General features: G+C 31.5%; 2 protein-coding genes across 2 annotated transcripts; both read left to right on the plus strand.

Annotated features, from left to right (window-relative positions):
• The first annotated feature begins 3,268 nt into the window (after positions 1-3,268).
• LOC101501850 (ABC transporter G family member 3) lies at positions 3,269-8,666 on the plus strand. The gene is made up of 12 exons (XM_004487016.4): positions 3,269-3,423; positions 4,041-4,649; positions 4,778-4,857; positions 4,962-5,248; positions 5,373-5,544; positions 5,889-6,002; positions 6,159-6,287; positions 6,366-6,557; positions 6,684-6,770; positions 7,359-7,631; positions 7,938-8,045; positions 8,269-8,666. The coding sequence occupies exons 2-12, from the start codon at positions 4,175-4,177 to the stop codon at positions 8,527-8,529; spliced, it is 2,178 nt and encodes a 725-aa protein (XP_004487073.1). The 5' UTR covers positions 3,269-3,423; positions 4,041-4,174; the 3' UTR covers positions 8,530-8,666.
• Positions 8,667-10,019: 1,353 nt separating this feature from the next.
• Positions 10,020-16,528, plus strand: LOC101501533 (dolichol kinase EVAN). The gene is made up of 14 exons (XM_004487015.4): positions 10,020-10,387; positions 10,466-10,578; positions 10,731-10,904; positions 11,015-11,119; positions 11,302-11,372; positions 11,451-11,528; positions 11,599-11,813; positions 12,190-12,379; positions 13,095-13,160; positions 13,927-14,015; positions 14,116-14,230; positions 14,768-14,819; positions 14,900-15,000; positions 15,944-16,528. Exons 1-14 carry the CDS (start codon positions 10,206-10,208, stop codon positions 16,055-16,057), a joined length of 1,665 nt encoding a protein of 554 aa, XP_004487072.1. The 5' UTR covers positions 10,020-10,205; the 3' UTR covers positions 16,058-16,528.
• The last annotated feature ends 625 nt before the right edge of the window (positions 16,529-17,153 follow it).

The raw sequence follows: 17,153 nt of genomic DNA on the forward strand, positions 1-17,153 counted from the left end.
AGTAGAGAAAAATTTGAAAATGGATCCTTACATTTGATGGTGGGTGATTTTTACTAACTTTAATGTATATAATTTTAGATAAAATTGATGATTAAAAAATAAATTAATAAGAGTTATTTGAATGAGATAAAATTTTATTAAGAGATAGATAAATAAAAGTCGCCAAAAAGTAGGTAGTCAAAGACAGGGGATTTAAAATCAAAATACTTAGAAAAATTGTTTAGTATGTTTTTGATAATTCCGATAGTATCATTTTATTTTTTTATTTTTAATATTATTTCTGTCTTTAGATATAAGATTTTATTTTAGAGAATTATTTTATTTTATATAAGTTTTTATTTAATTTTTAACAGTATATTAATTATTTTTCTTTCAAAATATAGTCTTAATTAATTTTACATCTTTTTTTGTACTAACCAATAAGCTATACGAGGAACATATATTGATTCTGGTGATTTAGTTAACAAATGTGTATTTAAGAACGAAATAATACTAGTACTCCTATATGATTAGGATTAATTATGTTGATAGGTTATTATTATGAGTGGGTCTACACTCCTACAAATCATGTCATGTATCACTAGCTACTCATTTTGTTTCTCTTGGCTTTTGTCAACAGATCCTATGTTGTGATTTAATGAGAAGAGAATTGCAGTGACAAAATTCTTATACATGTATTTAAGTACATATATAAATAAGAAAAATAATAATAATTATTATTGTTGAAATGAAGGATGAATTTAGTTATGATAGGAGAAGATACGAAAATATATATGATATATATAACAAATGTCTCGTTAATAATGTTAAATTGTTGAGTTATTTAGTAGTAATGGAAATTTTTATAAACTAAATACTTTTTATACAATTAAAAATTAGAAATTACCACTACACTAAAATTAAGCATATGAATTAATTAAAAATATTTTATATATAATATATTTTATATTGATCATCAATAAAATTTATCAAAATCCACCCTTAATTAAAATAATTAAATAATTTATATTTTTTAGTAGGTGTAATTAAATGTATTATGAGTTTAGGACTATACAAATATTTTCCTCAAAAGTTAATGGCACTCAAAACTAATACTAATAAGATAGTATGATCTCAAATATTTTATTTTCGATGGTAAAATGAAATATTGCAAATTCGTTTTGGATGGAGTTTCATTTCTCCAAGTGATCTTCAATTTTGATTGTCCATTGACCATCTTCATCCGTTGTCAACCATCTTTGCCGCGTAGAGTTATATTAAGTTGGCACAGTGAGTATCTCATACAACAACGTTATTTTCACAATTTAATAATAATAAATTTATAATATCATGTTTTAATTTAGTGTTAACCAATGTGATATGTTAAAAGTTAATTCATAACTCTATCCTATCTTGTTTCTTTAGTTGAAATATCTATCACGAATATGAATTAGGTTAGAAACCAATAAGATATTATAAGAACAATTATTTATAAGAGTATTTTTTCATTTATATATAATATATATCATATTTGTATTTATATTATAACAAATAAAATAGAACTATTTGGCCACTCATTATTTTTTTTTAAATTTAAATTATTTATTTAGCAGTGTCAATTGATAATTTTAAATATAACATTATTTAATTACTTATTTATTTTTTGTTAATTTATAGTATAATAAATTAATTTTAAAAAATTAATATGTAATTATTCACAATAATATTTTTGTTATTTAAATATAACATATATATATATATATGATATCATGATAAAATTTATATTAAATACGCGATAAAATAAAATATTATTATTATATTAATTATTATGAAGTATATCAAATATATAATATAATAATATTTATTCTATTAAGATTATATTCTTATCCAATTTTATATTTTATTTAATCACGTATTATATCTCATGCGCATCAATCAATCGGACTCATAAGTCTTTGTAACAATTGTATTTGGAGATAATTTGGTACCTAAATAATTTCTAAAATTCCTAAATTATAATTCTTCTTCTTTCTTTCTTGGTGCGCGACTTCTCAAAATCTCCAAAAATGCTTTGGCCAAACCAAAATCCACAAACTTTAATTAGCACATTAGAGTTGCGACCTATGGACGAATTTTGACTTTCGTGGTTTCAAGTCCGATGAAGAATGGAGTAATATTTTTCCAAAAAAATAAAATAAAAATGAGTAGTAATTAAAATTTGATAATTTTTTTAAGACACTTGTTAATAATTTAAATATTAATTTATCATTGAGAGTATATAAAAAAATCTGTGTATTTAACTTTTCTAAAGTTAAAATTTTTATTTTTTCAATACAAAATTTTCACTCTTAGTTAATTAACAAATATCTTTAAAATATTTGTTAACAAAATTCTTATTTATTTTTGAACTATCGTTACTAGAGATCTAATCCAACCTATCATAAACATTAACTAAAATAGCACCATCAGTTTTATATTGCATATATTAACCTTGAATCGTAATTTGTGTTCATTTTTATTTTAAATATTTTCTTTTAATTCTTTATTTTTTTTATTAGTAGTTTTTTTTCAACAGTGATTCCTAATAATATGCGATAAGTTAAAAAAAAAATTGCAAAAAAATTTTGATAAAAAAATAAGCTACAACAAATTTCTCTAACCTTTTTATTATAGGCATAGATTATAGATTATATGTTAGATAAATAAACATTTTTTTTTACAATATAAATAAATAAACGTATTAAACTGCAAGTTACATAAAACATAACCCTCCATCCCAATGAATCATCATAATTCAGATTTCTCTGTCTTTGACATGAAGGCAAATTGCTATGAGTAATTTGTTATGCTAATGATTATTGTCAAATTGTAAAAAGTTGGAATCAAAGGTGGCAACCACTCCTTGCATGTTGCCACCATCATTACACATTTAAACATTTTTCTGTCTAAACAAAAGAAAAAAAAAACATTCTAATTCCCCACTAAAAAGAAAAGACAAGAAGGGGAGGAAATAGAAAAAGGGAAAAAGAAAAAGAAAAAGGAAAGAAAAGAAAAAATAATAACAAAAGAGAAAGTGTGAAATAGACAGATTTAATTTATCTAAAATGAAAAATTAGATGAATTGATATTATAATCGCATATTAATTATGGATATGCACAAAATCATATTATTCATCTTTTAATTATTAAATGAATGATTTACTTTAGAAGACACAAATCTGAGACATATAGTACTAAAAAAAAAAGAGAATCAAAAAACAATACTACAAAATACCCGGGTTCAACGGGTCAAATCAATAACTCTTCCAAAATACTTAAAAAAAAAAACCACAACTTTGTTTCATTCATTCACATTCTTCTTCTTCTTTCCTCAGTTCACACACACTCTTTTTTTTTTTTTCTCTTTCACTACTCTCTCAATAACATTGCTTTTCTTAGATCCAGGTATGTCCCTTGTCATTTCCTCTTTAACTTTGTCTTTAGCATTCATATACTCATTGACCCTTCATTCAAGTTGGAACCTTTTTTTTGGGTTTATGTTTGTTGTTATGTTCAACTTAGCACTAAAACTAGAGTCTGCATTTTCTTTTCACTCTCAATCTATTTGTTTATTTATTTCTTCGTTTTAGTGTGTTAAAGTTTCCTTTTTTAGGGTGATAGATGAATAATAATTGTTTGGTTTGTGAAAGAGGTGTATAAGGCATGGTTGAGTGAAAGGGATGTTTCAATGGAAAAGGAAAATTTGTGTACAAGATTTGATTTTGTGGTTATTTTTCTACTTTTTAATGGAAATTAAATATGGGTTTTGTGTTAGTGGTTTGGAGGAATAAATAAATATGTCTCCTCCCCTAAACCCTTGATACCCCTTTTACTTGTTTATGTCTTTTTTTGTTGCATTTTTGTAGTGATTTTTGTTGTTGTTGCATTTTTTATGATGATTATTAGAAGTTAGTGTTACACTGTATAAATTCATTGCATTTTGCAGATTGTTAATGTGGTGTCTGCTTTTTGTTTCATGAATGAGATTTAGATGAAATTTTGATTTGTGATTTGCACTGCAGGCTGTTAATAGACAGTGTTCTTTACAGACAGGATGTGTTCTATATGATTTGACTGCATAGTTACCTCAGCATGCACAAATTTGTAGAATGATGTGTAAGTTTTGATGGTATAAAGGGGAAAAAAGTTGAAGATAATGGAAGAAATACAGTCTCAGTCAGATAATTATAGGTCTTCATCATCTTCGGCTAGTAGCCCGGCAAGTAGGGTGCCATCAAGCAACTTTTTCTATCTGCGTAAACCGGGTTCAATAAGACAACCTATCTCATTTGAGGATTCACCTGAATGGGATGATACTACAGATATTGATGTTAGAGTTGATGATGGAGGCGACTCTATTAATGTTGCAACAACGCCGGCTTCACCCTCTCTCTCGAAGCTCAACAGCGGGTCCCTACCCTCGCCGCATTTACCGGAAGGGGCAGTTATTCCGCGTAAAATTGCTGGGGCTTCTGTTGCATGGAAAGATTTGACTGTTACTATAAAGGGAAAAAGAAAGTATTCTGATAAGGTTATCAAGAATTCGACCGGTTATGCATTACCGGGGACACTTACCGTAATTATGGGGCCAGCTAAATCGGGAAAATCTACTTTGTTACGAGCCATTGCAGGTCTTGAAGAATGGTTCTTTTATCCTTTCTTTCTAAACATTTCAAATGATATATATATATATATATATATATATATATATCTGTATTTCAGTAATCAAAGCTAAAATGGAACTTTCTCTTTACCTCAGGAAGGTTGCTTCCTTCGGCCCGGATGTATGGTGAAGTGTTTGTGAATGGAGCGAAATCGCAAATGCCCTATGGATCATATGTGAGCTCAGTCCCTTATTGGCTGTTTAATATCTGAGTTTCAATTATGTTTAAAAATCACAAATGCCCTTTGGTTGTATATCAAAATTGCTTCTTAATTTGCAGGGTTATGTTGATAGAGAAACCGCTTTGATTGGATCCCTCACCGTGCGAGAGTTTCTGTATTATTCAGCGTTGCTGCAGCTTCCTGGTTTCTTTTGTCAGAAAAAGAGTGTAGTAGAGGATGCTATACATGCAATGTCTTTAGGCGATCATGCAAATAAACTTATAGGTGGACATTGTTATATGAAGGGACTTCCTAGTGGAGAGAGAAGGCTTGTTAGCATTGCTAGGGAACTCGTGATGAGACCGCGTATTTTATTTATAGACGAACCTCTTTATCATTTGGACAGGTGTTTATTTTTTTCGTCAATTCACTTTTCTTTAGTAATAATTCTCTATTATTTGCTTGATGATAGCATTCCATATTTAGTGCAATTTTTCATTCACATCTTTGTTATTTTTCTATTTTTTAAGCGTCTCGGCACTTTTGATGATGGTTACATTGAGGAGACTTGCGAGCACTGGTTGCACTCTTATCGTAACCATCTACCAGAGCAGCACAGAAGTCTTTGGTCTTTTTGACCGTATTTGTCTGCTTTCAAATGGAAATACCTTGTTCTTTGGAGAAACATTAGCTTGCTTGCAGGTAACTTATCTCCTATACCCTTCATTCCCCTTCCTTCCTTTTGTTTGATTGTGTCATGATGCCGACTGAATCCAATCCATAAACCCGGAAATGAAACTAAGTTCGTTCCCTTTCGTCAAGTAGGTAAAGTTGGCATACGAACCCAACATAAATTTGATTAAGGATGAGTTAAGTAGTAGTGTTTTCTCTACGAATAAAATAATATTAGTTAAAAGCGACAGTTGGTAGATGAGTATGGCTGCGACGTCGTCAAGAACTTTCCATTTTTGCTAAACCTATTCTTCCAGTGAGAAGAATGCATTACATATCTTCTTACTGACTGTTATAATTTGATATTTGTACAGCACTTCTCGAATGCTGGATTTCCTTGTCCAATCATGCAAAGTCCTTCTGATCACTTTTTACGTGCAATCAATACAGATTTTGACAGGATAATTGCTATGTGTAAAAACTGGCAGGTAATTTTTTCTAGTAGATTGATGATTCTGTGCTCATTGCTATGTTAATGTTAACAATTAAACTTTTTATAGATGTTATGCCTCATTGCTATATTAATATTAAGAGATTAAACATTTTTGAATGTTATGCTTTTATTAACATTTTCATCATAATAGGACGACAATGGAGATTTTTCTTCCGTAAACATGGACACTGCCGTTGCTATACGGACACTTGAAGCAACTTATAAGTCATCTGCAGATGCAGCTTCTGTTGAAACAATGATTTTGAAACTCACTGAGAAGGTATGTTATAATGGCTTTATAAGCCAGTGTTGGATTATTAACTTTAGAATCATTTTAAAAACATTATTGATTTCTCAGGAAGGTCCGGCTCTCAAAAGCAAAGGGAAAGCTAGCAATGCTATTCGAGTAGCAGTCTTGACATGGAGATCTTTATTAGTCGTGTCGAGGGAATGGAAATATTACTGGCTGCATCTTATTCTTTACATGCTCCTCACGCTGTGCATCGGTACTGTATTTTCCGGTCTCGGGCATTCTCTGTCTTCTGTTGTGGTGAGTCTTGACATAAGAATTGCATATATTTTATATAGTTTATATATTCATTTATACACGCCAACTGTTCTAGATATGATCATAATGCGTATATAAATTAAATTTTAACACCTTTTTAAATTGCAGACAAGGGTTGCAGCAATTTTTGTATTTGTGTCATTCTGTTCCCTTCTAAGCATTGCCAAGGTGCCTGCACTTATGAAAGAAATCAAGGTAGTTTTTTTTCTCTTTTCCGACTTTACATCCATTTATTAGTTTGCCTTCATGTGCTTATTTTGCATGCAATGAAGTTTTTGCTTCTTCTGTATGGTGCATAGGTCTATGCAGAACTCAAACACAGAACACCATGCCTTATTTTGTTTGGTCATTTAGTCATTCACGAGAAGTTTGCATACATAAGCTTTCAAGTTCTAAAATATGGGCCACTCTTCTATTAATATTTAATACTGATGCACAAGCCACTAACATTAGCAAAAGTATTACAGTTTATTAATTTCATGTTAGAAACAACATAACTAGATAAATCAATTATGTAGTAAGTAGTACTAATGATTGTGGAAATTTTAATATTGATACACTGTATTGAAATATGCCTTTGAAGTTGACTTTGGTGGTAGTTTATTTGTCAGTCTCTTCACTGTGTTTGGCGAAACAAGCACGTGATACTTAATAGTTGATCTTCTCCAAAGAGCAAAAGTGACAAAGAAAATACAATCAACATGCATGAATATATTATTTATAGTAATAGACATGTGGAATCTTTGAAAGGTTGATGAAGTTGAATAATTTGGTCTTGTGCAGATATATGCGTGTGAAGAATCAAACGAGCATTCTAGTACATTTGTATTTTTACTTGCGCAGCTCTTGTCCAGCATCCCGTTTCTTTTTCTCATCTCGATTACGTCAAGTCTCGTCTTCTACTTCTTAGTAGGGCTGGTAGATCAGTTCAGCTTGTTAATGTACTTTGTGCTGAATTTTTTCATGACTCTGTTGCTGAATGAAGGAATTATGCTAGTTGTTGCTACTTTGTGGCAAGATGTTTTCTGGAGTGTCTTGACACTCTTATGCTTACATGTGAGTATCTTTTATCATTTATTTTAAATGCCAAACATTGATAGCAATGACATTGACACAAACACCGAACACCACATTGATATGTAAACACTGGTAATAATTTGAGAAAAATAGAATTGATTGAATGCAACAATATGTGTTGGTGTTGGACACTAGACAGACCTTCTATTTGAAGTGTTGCTACTGATGCTACATAGACTAATAATAGTCGACATTTTCATTATATGGTGGGCCATATGATTAAATTAAAGCTTTTAGGTATTTCCAAAACTAAGACTAATGCATTTGTATGCTACACCATTTTAGGTGGTCATGATGCTTTCGGCCGGCTATTTTAGAATTCGAAGCGCTTTGCCAGGACCAGTGTGGATGTATCCAATGTCCTATATGGCCTTTCATACATACTCTATTCAGGTAAAAGATAATTGTTTGTAGAATTATAAATTACTATAGTTTTATATAGACATCCAATCAATGAATCAACTCATTATGTAGATATTGTGTACATGTTAGTGAAGTTATTAAATCTATTGTCAGGACAAAACTAAGTGGATCAAAGGATATAATTTAGTTGTAAGTTAAATATTATTTGCTTAATGAGCATTTAGTGAAACATTAACATATTTGTCTTTCTTAGGGGCTATTGGAGAATGAGTACCTAGGCACTTCTTTTGCAGTTGGGCAGGTAAGGAGCATATCTGGGTTTCAAGCTCTACAAAGTGTGTACAATATCTCCCCTGACATTAATTCCAAATGGAAAAATCTGTTAATTTTGTTTCTTATGGCAATAGGTTATCGAATTTTGGTGTTCATTTTATTATTTTTATTGGTAGGGAGAAAAATATCATTGCTTAAATGTTTCAAGTGTAATCATAGGGATACAATCGATACAAGTTGATAGGAACGTTTGTTTAGTCATATTTATTTACATTGTATAATCGGTTTTGATCGAGTTTTGGGTGACAACTCTAGTTTTTTGAATTTATCTTTAGAGACTAATGAATGAAAGAGCAAATATGAGATTTATTTGATGTATATCTTGATCTTGGTCCATATAGTACATTTTATTAATTTGATTTCAATCTTGGTGCTGACAAGTGAGGACATAGATAGTTCTGAAAGATGCTTGTTTGTTGTGTTGTTGAATAATTGATTTATGACGTAGTCAAATCCAAATGCATTTGAAATTATTTGGTTGAAGGTACGATTAGTGGGGATGGGACATGGTCCTATATAGATTTGTTCCACTCGTTACGTTGTTGAACGTGTTACATATGCCTACCGAATTGTTATATTTATATATAGTCGTTAATTTTATCATATTTCATTTAATTCAAATGGAAATAAACTTGTTATACTCTATAAGATTTAACTCATTTCTGTATCCTACTATTGCGACATGTCTTATAAGTTTAACTATTGCGACATGTCTTATAAGTTTAACTATTGCGACATGTCTTATAAGTTAAAATAATTAGAGGAGAGAGATTGGGAAGAAGAAACACCTTAAGTAAATATATGTTTTAGCCAATGTCTTGGTAAAAGTTTTATTAACAATATTATATAAAAATATAGGTCTCAAATCTCTCATACTATTTGGCACTTTGCATTTAGGAATGAGTACTACATTCGTTTCACTCAAAGAGCTAGGAAGATGTTCATCATTAAGCCATTTCTCACAAGCATCAATAATGTTGTTGTGACTTCTTTTTCTTATTTTTAATGTTTTCAAATATATATATATATATATATATATATAAATTGACAAATCTGAACGTATATTTTACACATTTGAATTGACTAATTCGAACACATATTTGAGATTTTTAAGAATATTAGAAGTGAAAGAGAAAAGTCACGAGGACCGACACTTTTATCAAAATGCATATGAAATTTATATTTTATATTGTACTTTCTAAGTCATTGTTCTATTTATAAAAAAAATTATCCTAAAATATATTACCCTTTCAATATTTTAATGTAATATTAATTGCTTTTTTTAATTGTATTATTTAATTAATACTATATACATTATTCTCAATTCACTATTTTCCATTATATATATATATATATATATAATAGTAATAATGAATACTTCAATTAACCAATAGTTAATAATGCTAACATAGAAAAATTAATATTCTCTTTTATTTATACGTTCTTAGTATGTGAAATTATTAAATAACTCATTGAATGAAAGAAGGAATAATTTTAATTAATTCTTCTTCTTCTTATTAACAATTAGTTTTTTGGTTGACAAATACAAAATAAGAATAATATTAATAAGAGAGAATAATTAAAAAAGTAAATTGAACATATAAAATAGAAAATGAATTTATTGGATAAAATGATATTTATTGGGTAATGAATAGGGGAAAAGTATAACGCGTAATTTGACTGGGAAATTGAGAATGAGTTTGGGTGGATGAATGAAAGCGGAAGGTATAATGAGAGTCCACCAACCTTCACCTTTCAGCGTGTTGTTGATTAGTTAGTTAACTACATAACACATATCTTCTTCTTATTCTTATTCTTCTTCCCGCGTAAAACCCAATTCTGCTAGTATTGTTTTCCATGACGACGTCGTTTTTGAACGGCGAAAGAGTCGTCGTTCTCTTTTTCATCTCTACCATCCTCTACTCCCTCCCTTTCTCTCTCCTCTCCCATGCCCTCTCCCTCTCTCTCCTCGCCCTCGCCTCCTTCTTCCTCGAAATCTCCGTCGAATCTTCCATTTCACCCTTCCTTCTCCGCACCAGGTAACTACCTCTCTCTCTCTCTCTCTCGATTCATTCATTCACCGCTCAATTCATCAATTCATTAATTCCTCTTTTCAGACCCGGTGCTTCCTCCGGTATTCTACTCGGCGCCGTCACTCTCCCTTCTCTCATTCTCTCCAAATTGATTCAGTCTTCACGTGGACTCTCCCTCGGTCAACTTCAACCTCAAGGTTTTCTTCTTCTTCTTTTTACCTTTATTGCATTTCCTTTATCGTTTCTCTGCAATATTATCATTCATGCCTGTTTCTTCCATTTTTAGGGTTTTTATATTTAGAATTATTATGAAATGCAATTTCGTGATGTGCAAAAATTTTATGTATAGAGATTGAATATCTGACATTGCAATACTGGGCAACAACTGCCAGCGTCTTCACTGTGCTTCTATTCCTTGCATTCACTCTACGGCATTCTCATTGGGCTCTAAGGTTTACCTTCTCATTCATTTTCTTTCAAGCTCTTCTCTGTATTGCAGCACTTGTCACTACATCTCAAATTGGTAAGTTTTTGTTTTGGGTTGTCTTTTTGGACTGTTGAATCAAATGCTTATGTTATATGGTGGAGGAATGTGTCTTCTAATTAAAACTGTGATTGCCTTTTTATTCTTAGGCTTACACCCTGCACTGAAGCTATTATGGGTGTTTTTTCATGGATTGGCATCCGTCAAGCTGATTCAGCATTTTATGAGAACTTTTCCGTCTTGTGCTTCCATCGGTATGTCTGGCTATTCTTCTGTGTTTTGGATTTTACTGTTCTCATAACTGATATAGAAACGCTAAACAGTGAGGATTTACTGCTGCCACTAGATGATCATATCTCAAAATAATTACATGGTTGATTAGGGATGTTTAATTTGTCAGCTCTTCTATTTATCATAGTTTTACCCTTGATTCCAGGGGAAGCATTTTTGGTGGCTGCTGGTATCGTTCTCTATTTTGGTGATATGTTGTTGCTTACTTTAAAAAAGGTCAGTGATTTTTAGCACATTTTTTCTAGATTAATCAAGTGTATATATATGTTATTGGTGATTACGTTGTTTAAACAGCTATGTGGACTATTGGTGTCATCAGAGTTGGCTACTGCAGATGATATTAAACGAAGTGAGATAAACATTATAATTCAGGTATTAGTCGTTAGCTTATGAAATTTTCTTGTTAATCGTACGGCTAGAAAATCATTCGCTGTTACTGCAGGGGCTTGTGCTTGGTCTTCTGCTATATCCGATAGCTTTGAAGTATATTCTCCAAATATGGGAGTGGTCTATAAGTACATCTTATTCTGAACAAAGGAAATACTATGAGATTGGGAGATCCCTTATATTTTTTGCTTCCCTTGGATTTGTCCTCATTGTGATTGTACCATTATGGATGCAGTTCGTACAAGAGTTTCACATGCATCCCTTTTTATGGTATGACACCGATATTTGATTATTTTGTTAGTTGCCAGTTATTCATGTTTTCAGATATGATCTGAAATACTATGGAAGTTGTAATAATAGGATGCTTTTTATGTTGGTTGCGTGCAGCCTGAGTTTTATCCATATCGTGAATCAATATTTAATGAACAGATATAGTAACATAAGAAACCAAGTCTTATTCAACTAGGACTTCTAGATAGTTCAGTTGTTAAGTCATGTCTAGTATGGTTTTATATACAGTTATAACCATGATGGTAGTCTCATACACTCCTGTTCAAATACTTTTATGTAAGCGTAAAACAACTGTTTTTTCCTGTCATCATGCCAGATAACTAAATTTATTTTATTTTGAAACATCTCATTGCAGGGTGCTTTCCTTTGTTTTCTCAGAGCCGTCCAAAAGACTGTCATTATGTATCTATTGGCTGTGTATAATTTGTGTTTCTGTTTTGCGATTCTATAACATATCTAAGAACAGTAAGATTGAGAGGATTCTTTTGCGGAAATACTACCATCTGATAGCTGTTTTGATGTTTTCACCTGCCCTTATCTTCCAGGTAAATTGGGACTAAATGGTTGTTTGTTATTTATGCAACTGTATTAAATGGATTCTGCCACTTGGTACCCATTATTCATTTTTTTTTCATTAAATTTCAATGCCTAGTTTTTACTACAACTGAAAGCAGGGAAAAATGTACGAACACTCCCTAGACTTTCCCTCATTTTGAATTGCTACCATAACTTTCAAATCTCGATGAAGGGCCCTTTAGTTCAAATTTCTGAAAGTCGTAAATAGGCCCTTACATTCTAAGTTAATCAAAATCTATTCATCATAAGCTTTCTACTTATTTACTGATCCTTATGACAATATCTAATATATCCTTCTTATTTTTTGAAAAAATTCCTCATTTTATTTTTTAAAATTATTCTATACTATATAGTTTCTACTTTTTGCAATCAAAAAGAAATAATTATAATTTTTTAATCAAATAGTATAGACAAATTAGAGATTGTTGTAAGTATTAATTGACACAGGAAAGTCATGTGATAACTGATTATTCAACACTTTTTTTATGAATGCTGTTTAAAATTTAGTTTTCATTTTATGGTTAAGAAATACAAAAGGAAAGATAATGGTTGAGCTATAATGTGTTCAAAAACATGATATTTTTTCCTTTACAACGGCATTATCAGGGCCATTAATAGTTTGATTATAAGTTTTATATTGATCAATTATGCTAATGTATGGCAGCTATAATGCTCATTTTTCAGCCAAAGTTTCTCGATCTAGCTTTTGGTGCAGCTTTGGCAGTTTTCTTAATATTAGAAATTATTCGAGTAAGTATCTTGGAATGCCTTCAGCTTATAGCATTGATAGGATCATTTTTAAAAAGTGTGCTGCTTGTTTCATTGTTTATTTTTTATTATATCAATTACAGTCATGAGTCATGACGTAGCACAGCCATGACTTCTTTCATGATTTGGCACTGAAATTAAGATCATGCATCATCATTACAAGATTACTCTCTCTCCAGAAATTTATTACATCAATTGCAGTCCATAAGGAATCAATATCTAAATTCAATATACTTAAATTTGGAAAACTGCTATGAAAGAAATGACTCATCATTTTAGTATCTGTATGTGGCCAAGAACAGTTAATTTGAGTGGGTCCTATGAGATTTATTTTCGGTAGTCTTATGTATTGATAGCATAAGGAAAGGGAAGGGAATATAACCGTAAGTATGTCATCGGGACACTTTTACATTCTGCTGGAACAATTTCTGAAGAGAGATGTCAGTAAATTAGATTTCCAATTTCCTGAAAGTTTGTTGAATCATTTAAAAACTATGAGTTTGTGAATGTATCTCATTTGGATGCTGCGGTACACACTGCACATATTTTTGCCCAGTTATGACCTGTATGATGACGCATAATTCATGATAAGTAGAAAATCAACTTCACTAGCTGAGTTCTTGTCTTCTTTTTGTTACTGAAAATTCTAATACTACTGCCCACCAGGTCAAATGATTCAGAGCAGACTGGTTGGTATACTATACATGAGTTTTCTTGGTTGCTTTTTCATTGACACTGTCTTACTTAGGTATGGAGAATCTGGCCCTTGGGACAACCAATAAATCAATTTATGAATGCATTCACCGACCATCGTGACTCTGATTTTCTCATTGTCAGGTATAATGCTCTTTTCACTATAACCCATATCGTGCAGTACAATGTTTATGATACACATCTGCATTTAGTTCCCTTTCATGACAACTTTCCTTTTTCCCAGTCATTTCTCACTCTTGCTTGGATGTGCTCTCCCTATTTGGATGTCTTCTGGTTACAATGATCGACCTCTTGCCCCTTTTGCGGGAATTTTGAGCCTAGGAATTGGAGATACAATGGTAAGTCCTCTCTCTTTAGTGGGAGGGAGGGGGAGTTTGCACACCTGCTAAACTTTGGGGCCTTTCCAAGTAACCAACTTGGACTTCTAAATATAATTTTTGTTGTAAGATGAATTTTTCTAGTAAAAAGGAAACAACTGAACCATATATGCAAGAACATGAATCAATCTCGAAATTTTATACTGCAAGGTTGTGACAATTTTTGAGAAAATAATTTACTCCCATTTTGGGGAATCAGGATGTTTTTCATGAATAATAATGTATCAGAATTTTTTGTGAGTAATTTGACTACCTTCTTTAACTGTAAATAGTTCCTATCTAGAAGTAAATTGATTAATTTCTAACAAGGCTGCATGAAAGATGTGGATTGTGTGGATACCATTTTATCTGATAGTGGTAGAGTTGGAGATTAAGGAAAAGCGTTATAAAACATGTTTTTTTAATTATATTTCTTTATCCAGAAATGTTAAAAGGAGTTGTTCTGTTAATGATTGCTTATCTCGGTTGTTGATAGTAACTGATTTTTTTTTTGTTTAGGCATCAATGGTTGGGCACAAGTATGGTGTCTTAAGGTGGAGTAAAACTGGCAGTAAGTATTTTCATTGGTAATGATTTTTATCAATGTTCTGCATTGCATGGTGTAAATATGTAGCTTTCCCACTTTGCCAGAGAAAACCGTCGAAGGTACTGCAGCTGGTATAACGTCTGTACTTGCTGCTTGCTCTTTACTCCTTCCACTCTTAGCATCAACCGGATACATTTTCACTCAGGTTCTCTCTCTCTCTGTGTGTGTGTGTGTGTGTGTTCATATTGAGGGTGGGGAGTATTTGGTTAAATGTGGGTGGTAGTAAACTCGTTAATAATAAAGTTGATTTATTTATATTGGGTGTTGACATCTTAGTTCACTACTTCAGGTTTTTTGTCACTCTTTGCATAAACAAGTCCCACATTGTTCTTCCTCTGAACTCAAATACGTATAAGCAAAAGTAACCTACTTCACATTAATTAATAATGTTAGTTAACACCATTTAATTTTCTTGATGTAATAAAAATGTCATTGTATTCCCCAAACTACTCTTTATCATAATTTAATATTCTTTGGGAACTTGTTTTATGAGAACATTGATTGAAAGTTATTTTTGGAATGATAACATTAAATATGGTGAAATAAGGAAGTTTCTTATATTTGAAACTAACTATGACTTGACTTGTTTTTTGCTTAATTTTGAGTCCAGAGGGAGTACTTATTTTTGTTACCACTCACATCAAACAATTACTTTCTTGCACTAATAAGTTAAGAACCTAGTGGCTAAGAACTGCCTTCCTAGACTGCTGCATGTGGAGTTAGGTCAGAATTTTGGTCACGTACTGAATGTCTTAAGGTAGTACTTGCACTTTTTCCCCAACCCTTATCTCTTCTCATAAGTTCAAATCGGGCCTGCTTAAGGGACAACTGTATGCTCCATCTCAATCTCTCCTATATGACTATATACCTTTCTCAGAAGGGAGAAAAAGAAATGGAAAAAGTAGGCCTATAATATACTCTGCCAAGTTGTATATTCCAAGGACAGTAAGATGCAGTTTCATCTTTAGGGTCCCTTTAAATAAAGGGGAAGTACAAGAAATTGCCATTTATTGCTAGTATATTCTGGAATGTTTGCTCCTTAGATTATTGAGTTTTTCTTTGACGTCTTTGTTAATAACTTTTTGCAGCATTGGTTCACTCTTCTTCTAGCTGTGACTGTAAGTGGTTTGTTGGAGGCCTACACGGCTCAACTTGACAACGCATTTATTCCACTTTTTTTCTATAGTCTTCTCTGTTTGTAGGCTTAGCTCTCACGAGAGCAAGTTGCCTTGAAGAGCAATGCTGGGTTTCTGCAAAAATGCTTTCCTGGTTGGCCAGTGTTTTGACAGAAGATATCAGCTAATCATTAACCATTACAACGATACATGACACTTATTAGGTTTAGTGTACATAGTTAGGATTGTAGTTTTACACAGAAATGATAGGTATCCAAGTGTTGTGATGTTTTCATTTAGATTGTTGATATTCAACAAATAGCATACAGTATGCAGGAGTGACAATTTTCCATTTGTATGAAACCATGTGTCAGGCCATGAGAGAGGAGAGCTGTTTAACACTGGTGCACTTGTTCTAAAGGAATTTTCAATGTCTTCAATTTTCACACGTATAGTACTTTTAATTTCTCAAGGTCTTGTTGTATATCAGCTAGATAGATCCAAAAGTTTCAAGTTATGTGAGAAATATTCATAAATAGTGCATTTGTTCTAAAGGAATTTTAATGTCTTCAATTTTCACACTTTTAGTACTTTTCAATTTTTAATGTCTTCAATTTTCACACTTTTAGTACTTTTCAATTTTTAATGTCTTCAAGCTTTTGGCGACTATGGATATTTTGCTTGCGCAGCATTTACTTATCCACATCATGTTAGTCAAAGAAACCACTGAAATTGGCTTGACCTACTCTAACAATGGTAACCTTCAAACACTTCAGAGTAGTCTTTTCGACCCTGATAAATCCACATTTCATATAGAGTTCTGTTATTAATTTTTTAGCAATTGTGTAGTAGATTGAGATAGTTTAGTGATTCAGGCATAATGATGACTAGTTCTAATGAATTTTCTTGACTTTCAACATATGAACTAAAATGTGTACAATTTTAATTGTTCTTGCTAGATGAAATTCTCAACAATTGATTCTACTTACTATACTTGAGCGATAGTATGAGGTCTCTTAGCAAAACTCTGAAGTTTAGTTTTGCTTCTGCAAGGGTCACCCGACTATGATCCTTGGCTTCTACATGTAAAAATAAGTAATAATGATTAAAAATTATTATTGTAGTATGCCTTTAGAAAATAGTATATACATTATTAAACAAGTAGTTATTGCGAATAAATATC

This window comes from Cicer arietinum, chromosome 1 (assembly GCF_000331145.2).
Source record: "Cicer arietinum cultivar CDC Frontier isolate Library 1 chromosome 1, Cicar.CDCFrontier_v2.0, whole genome shotgun sequence".
NCBI lineage: Eukaryota > Viridiplantae > Streptophyta > Magnoliopsida > Fabales > Fabaceae > Cicer > Cicer arietinum.

Coding starts and splice junctions, on each gene's coding strand:
- LOC101501850 (XM_004487016.4), top strand. CDS start 4,175: ATGGAAGAAATACAGTCTCAGTCAGATAATTATAGGTCTTCATCATCT. Junction 5,249..5,372: donor CCTCTTTATCATTTGGACAG/GTGTTTATTTTT, acceptor CTATTTTTTAAG/CGTCTCGGCACTTTTGATGA. Junction 8,046..8,268: donor TTCATACATACTCTATTCAG/GTAAAAGATAAT, acceptor TGTCTTTCTTAG/GGGCTATTGGAGAATGAGTA.
- LOC101501533 (XM_004487015.4), top strand. CDS start 10,206: ATGACGACGTCGTTTTTGAACGGCGAAAGAGTCGTCGTTCTCTTTTTC. Junction 10,388..10,465: donor CCCTTCCTTCTCCGCACCAG/GTAACTACCTCT, acceptor TCCTCTTTTCAG/ACCCGGTGCTTCCTCCGGTA. Junction 11,120..11,301: donor TCCGTCTTGTGCTTCCATCG/GTATGTCTGGCT, acceptor CCTTGATTCCAG/GGGAAGCATTTTTGGTGGCT.